This window comes from Polyergus mexicanus, unplaced genomic scaffold, assembly GCF_030449975.1.
Source record: "Polyergus mexicanus isolate NDT 795.1 unplaced genomic scaffold, iyPolMexi1.0 SCAF_219, whole genome shotgun sequence".
Classification (NCBI taxonomy): domain Eukaryota; kingdom Metazoa; phylum Arthropoda; class Insecta; order Hymenoptera; family Formicidae; genus Polyergus; species Polyergus mexicanus.
Window position 1 is genome coordinate 13,092 of NW_027223539.1, and position 6,346 is coordinate 19,437.

General features: G+C 45.1%; 1 protein-coding gene across 1 annotated transcript; it reads right to left on the reverse strand.

Moving 5' to 3' along the window:
- Positions 1 to 481: 481 nt before the first annotated feature.
- On the reverse strand, positions 482 to 5,728 carry LOC138944493 (uncharacterized). Its single transcript, XM_070315349.1, has 2 exons — positions 5,434 to 5,728; positions 482 to 4,953 (listed from the first exon to the last, which is right to left on the reverse strand). The coding sequence occupies exons 1-2, from the start codon at positions 5,726 to 5,728 to the stop codon at positions 482 to 484; spliced, it is 4,767 nt and encodes a 1,588-aa protein (XP_070171450.1).
- Positions 5,729 to 6,346: the final 618 nt, after the last annotated feature.

Genomic DNA, 6,346 nt, shown 5'->3' on the forward strand with positions numbered 1-6,346 from the left:
CCGAGAGCCAATCGGCTATCGACAACGAGGTGTTTGTCAGAATCGAACGATACGAAGAAACCGCAAACACGGAATGAAAACAAGGCTTCGCACGTAACGTCTCGCTTTAGAACGTTCGAGAAACGAAATTAATAATATAGTTTATAAAACGCTTACTTTCTTGAACATCCCGCTCGCCTCGTATACCGGGTAGGTTACGAAATAACTGGTTAAATCCTACCACTATAATCGATACACGACATCTTAATGATAATTCTCGATCAGACGGTCCGAAGAGCTCTACAGCAAATTTTTCAACATACAATAATAGGAAAGAGTACAGATAAAGATCATCGAAATACATGAATCAACTTAATCAGTAAATCTTAGCATAGGGTTATTTACATAAGCGTTCTTAGAGTAGATATATGTACATATACAGAGCGTGACGATAATTAAAGTCAAATTTAATTATTAACGCATAAAGAAAACGCAAGTTAATTTAAGAGCCAGTGTCACTTGATATCGGTAGCTGACAGATCTGCGTTATTGGTCGCTTTAGAGTGGTTTTGGCAGTACGCAATGTAACTACTCGGACATGCCCATCCGATCCCGGATGTACGTCTAATATTCGGGCAAGTTCCCATTTCGAAGGAGGTGCCAAATTATTTTTCAACAATACCAGCTCGTTAATTTTGAGCTCCGGTTTGTTTTCTTGCCATTTACGCCTTTGTTGCAATGTATGCAAATAATCAGAAGACCAAGAACGCCAGATCTGTTCTAAAATCGCACGCACTTGCTGCCATCGAGACAGCCGATTCGAATCGATATCTAAAACAGATTCTTCAGGCGGACTTACTAACGGGCGACCGACTAAAAAATGACCCGGAGTTAACGCGGAAAAGTCATTCGGATCATCATGTAACGCGGAAATCGGGCGGGAATTTAGGCAAGCCTCGATTTGACACAGCAGCGTAGCGAACTCGATCTGCGATAATGTTCGGGAACCAATCGCTCGTTTCAAATGGAACTTTAATCCTTTGACACCGGCTTCCCAAAGTCCGCCGAAATGCGGAGCAGAGGGAGGTATAAAATGCCATTTTACGTTATCATTAGCGATAGCGTCTTGTATTTGAGGGTCAGCGACAAGTCGCTGAAAGGTAGTGTTTAATTCGCGGTCCGCGCCTTGAAAATTAGTGCCGTTATCACTGTACATGTCGGATGGAAGACCGCGACGGCTTGCAAATCTCCGAAAGGCGGAGAGAAAACCGTTAGTAGCGTAATCATCTACGTATTCTAAATGGACGGCCTTTGTCGAGAGACAAATAAAAACGGCAACATAATATTTTTTGGATCGTTGACCGCGGCCGACTGACGGAATTATATTCATCGGCCCGGCGTAATCGACGCCTGTGTGCGAGAACGGAGCCGAAGGCGTGACGCGGGGCTGGGGGAGATTCCCCATCAGCTGTTGCGAGGTACGTGCGCGTTCGCGTACGCACTTTACACAACTACGTATAAGAGATTTTACACTGGTGCGCGCTGAAATTATCCAATAATTTTGGCGTAAAATTCTTAACATTAATTGAGTGCCTCCATGAAGAGAGGCTTTATGAGCTTGAGCGATTAATAAATCCGAAATTCGATGTTTCGGTAAAATTATAGGGTGCCGTTCATCATAACTGAGTGACGAATTGTCAATCCGCCCGCCAAGGCGAATTAATTTATCTTTCCCGAGAAAGGGATAAAGCGATAACAAAGAACTGGATCTTGGCAGTAAACCTTTATCGTTTAACGCTTGAATTTCGGATGGAAAATGACGTTGTTGCACGTAACGGAGCCAAAACAAGGAAGCTTCTTTGAGCTCGGCAGCGGACAAGCACGTCGTATTCACGCTCGCATTGGTCGCGCGACATTTTAGATTATTAATAAAACGTTGCACGCGTGCCGTGACTCGAATTAACTTCTTCCATGTAGAGACTTCGTTCGGTAATTGCCACTCCAGAATATGTTGAGCATGACAAACGATCGTATTTCGCGTTTCGGTTTCGATTATCTGACGATCGGCCTCAAGTTGATCTTTTAATTTATCATGGATCGGCCACGCGGTAGAAGGGGAACTCAACCAGGCAGGGCCGGCCCACCAAAGTTCGAAATCGCGGAGTTCAGCGGGTGACAAACCTCGCGACGCGCAATCCGCTGGATTTTCCTTAGATGGGACGTGATTCCATTTAATCGACGGCAGCCGAGTTTGTACTTCCGATACGCGATTCGCCACATAAGTAGTCCATCTTGATGGATGGCCTCGTAACCATGCGAGCGCGACCGAAGAATCTGTCCATCCGTACGTCGGAATGTGCTGCAAATTTAACGATTTTTGCGCGAATTCTAGCAATCGAGTTAATAAGACTATGGCATTTAATTCTAGACGCGGCACGCTAATCGTTTTAATCGGAGCTACCTTTGATTTTGCGGTTATTAAGACTACTGAAAACTCGCTGAGCGATCGGAGAATTCTTAAATAAATGACAGCGGCGTACGCTCGATTAGACGCGTCGGCGAATCCGTGCAACTCGATAGCCAAATTTTCCGGATGCATTCCAGTCCATCGCGGAATGCGAATTTCTTTTAAATTTATGAATTCCGCACAATATTTTTTCCAGGGCTCTAACAAGTCCGCCGTGATAGGAGAATCCCAATCGAGTTTTCTTAGCCACAGTTCTTGAATCATAATTTTCGCGGTGATTATTACCGGAGAAACCCATCCCAGTGGATCGAAGAATTTCGCGATAAATGATAGTATCAGACGTTTCGTATTCATATTGACCGAAGGTGACTCGATTTGAAAACGAAACGAATCTTCTCGTGGTATCCACTCAAGTCCGAGCACCTTAAGCGTATCATCCTTATCGAATGTACGAGCGATAGCGAGTTCATGCTCTCCCGGAGGAATGTCTGTTAATAATTCTATAGAATTGGCAGCCCATTTGCGTAAATGAAAACCGCCTCGCGCCATCAATTTCGTAAGCTGATCGCGACTTTCCTTTAGCGACGGAACTTCATCGGCGCCAAATAGAACGTCGTCGACGTAAATAGAATCTTGTACTATTTTTTGTGCTTTTGGAAAGGAATGACCTTCGTCGATAGCTAATTGATTGATAACGCGCATGGCTAAATACGGAGCTGGAGTAGTACCGTATGTAACTGTAAGCAATCGATAAGATTGTATCGGAGAATTAATATTAGATCGCCAAAAAATCCGCAAAAAATCGACATCGTCTCGATGAACGCGGATCTGTCGAAACATCTTTTCGATATCGGCGGTGTACACATAACGAAATTGACGCCAACGAAGGATAATTGAGGACAAATCGCGTTGTAATTTAGGCCCGGTCATTAAATGATTATTTAATGTAGAACCATTGCTCGTTTTGCACGACGCGTTAAATACTACGCGAAGTTTCGTCGTGCTGCTAGACTCGCGTAGTACCGGATGATGCGGTATATACACCGCTTGGTTAAGCGTCGGATTTTCGTCGGAGACAGGTTCCATATGACCCATAGATTTATATTCATTTAAGAAAGAATGATAGGGTTTCGCGAGATCCGGATTTTTTCGTAGGCGTTGTTCTAATTTCGAATAAAGAAGCGCGGCAGTTTCGCGCGAAGCTCCTATATCGAGCGGAGGGTTGGTTTTAAATGGTAACCGTATTATATAGCGGCCGTCTTCGGCACGCTGATGTGTTTCGATAAAATGTTGTTCGCATTTTTTATCTTCTTCCGACAGCTGAAGTTCGGAAGAAATTTCCTCGATCTCCCAAAATTTTTGAAGGAGAGAATCGAGCGAAGGAATTGTTACGCAATTTAATGAAGTCGCGGAGCCGGTAATTGAATTAGAAGTGCCGGTAGGACCGGATAATATCCATCCTAAAGCAGTAAGCTGGGCCGTCGGAGTTCCGGTCGGACCATGTTTTATCTTTTGCTTTAATAACGATCCATATAAATCTGATCCGATGAGCAGATGGATCGGATGATTGCTAAACGGATCCGGATCCGCGAGAGATAATTTCCGTAAATGCGGCCAATAATTTACGGTTTTAGTCTTTGAGCCTGCGTATGACGTGATTTTTTGATATACGAAAGCAGTCAAAGAGAAGGTGGAGGAACCTCGCCCATTACAAGACTCGAGAGTAAGAGACACCTGAGATTTCGCTACGCCACTGTATCGTTCACCGAAACACTGTACGTGGAGGCTCGCGCGGGAACGTTTCGTGCGCATAGTTTGACACAACGATTCCGAAATAAAGCTAACAGCCGAGCCTTGATCTAACAACGCACGAACTTTAAATTTACGTCCTTCGATGGTACGCAGTATTACCCATGCGGTGGCTAGTAACACGTTCGGCGGATTTTTCAGCGGCGAATGAAGCGTTTGAACGGAAGCGACGGCGGTCTCGTTCTTTATCTCAGGGGTGGCCGAGCCGCTCGGTTGAGCGTTAAGAGTTTTGTTTTCCAAAACAGAATTTTCACTAATCTTCTGTACTGGTATATTTGATGCACGATGCAAGAGCGTATGATGTGCTCGTCGGCACAAATTACAGCGTTTTTTACTCTTGCAAGAGGTCGGGAAATGGCCGACTTTTAAACAATTAAAGCAACATTTGTGTGATTTGAGAAACTGAGTTCTCTGTTCGACGGATTTACGCTTAAACTCGTCGCATAACATCAAATTATGATTGCCGGAACAATTCAAACATTTTTCGGTGGCTACGTTATTCACCGAGGCCCGATTAGAGCCTTTATTTTTATGAGACGAAGTATCGGCATTTAACTTAGAATGATCGGTTAGTCCTCGAATTCGCAACGTCATAAAATCTCGAATCTCTTCGTACGTCGGAGATGCGGTTGATTTACCGCGTTGCAGATTCCACTCATTACGTGTGCGTGGACTAAATTTTTGCGAAACAATATAGACTAATAAGTCATCCCATTTTTCAACAGGTCTGCCTAAATTTGTTAACGCGGCTAATGACGCGGCAACGGTATCGCGTAAACCTTTGAGTTCGACAGCGGATTCCGTTTTCATAATAGGCAAATCAGCGAAAGCATGAATATGCGCATGAATAATCGCGTTTTGATTATCGTACTCTTCGATAAGTAATTTCCACGCACCATCGTAATTTGCGTCTGCAATCTTAACATGATTAATTAATACAGCGGCTTCGCCCGTGACACTGGCTTTTAAATAATGTAATTTCTGCGTATTCGACAGCGATTCTTTCGAGGCGACGAGCGATTCGAATATTCCGCGGAAGTTTTCCCATTCCGCGAAATTACCGGAAAATTTCGGCAACGGGATTCGTGGTAATTGCAATGAAACCGTACCAGACAATTCGCGAGAAGAAATGTCGCTTACCGTTGATGCCGCATTTGGGTCGCACCGGGAGAATTTACCTATCACGTCTGCGAGGTAGTCCGCCGCTTCGTGGTAGACGTCCTCGGCCGTAAAGAATTCCTCCTCGGTGAAGTATGGGACTGTACGCTGTTCGTCGGCCGTTGCTATTTGCTGAAGCTGGACGTTGAGACGTTGACACCTTTCCCATAATGTCTCCAAGGCGTCCAGTCGACTCTTCGCCTTGTATTGCGTGACGTTGGCCTTGCCCATTTTCTTAAAGTTGGGGAACACTCGCTTCATCGAGCTTATTGTAATAGATTGCTCGATGAGGAGGCCCTGCAGCGAGTCCGTCATGATGGTAGTCATATAAGATGAAGCCTTTCAGCAACAATTTACCACCTGGTGGTTGTAGAGATGCTGAAGCGTGACGACTGGTCCGTCGCACGCGGATGTGCGAAGACGCACTATAATTTTCACTTAACAGTGCCGCGCGCTAAAGCGTGCGACAACTATGTGTAACTGCGGATTACGCAGGACGCACTCTGAGGTGCGGAGTGCTAAAGAGCACAAAGATTGCACTTAAGCTGTGCAAAGCGCTAAGAAGCGCGTGATTTGCGCGGCACTGCGGATTACGCAGGACGCACTTTGAGGTGCGGAGTGCTAAAGAGCACAAAGATTGCACTTAAGCTGTGCAAAGCGCTAAGAAGCGCGAGATTTGCGCGGCACTGCGGATTACGCAGGGCGCAAATAATAATGATACGTTGTGCTTAATAGCACAACTTTAATAATGCAAAGGGATGCAAAGTTGACTTCGCGCACTTTATTTTCCCGGAAGTCCTTTCAACGCACTCGCGTTATTATTTACGGCAGCGGAATGCGGATAGATGTTTTGATATCGCGCACCGTCTCCGTCTCGCGATAGTTTTTATAAGTGCTGTTACCTTAGCGTGTCAGCGTTCTCACTCGCACTCC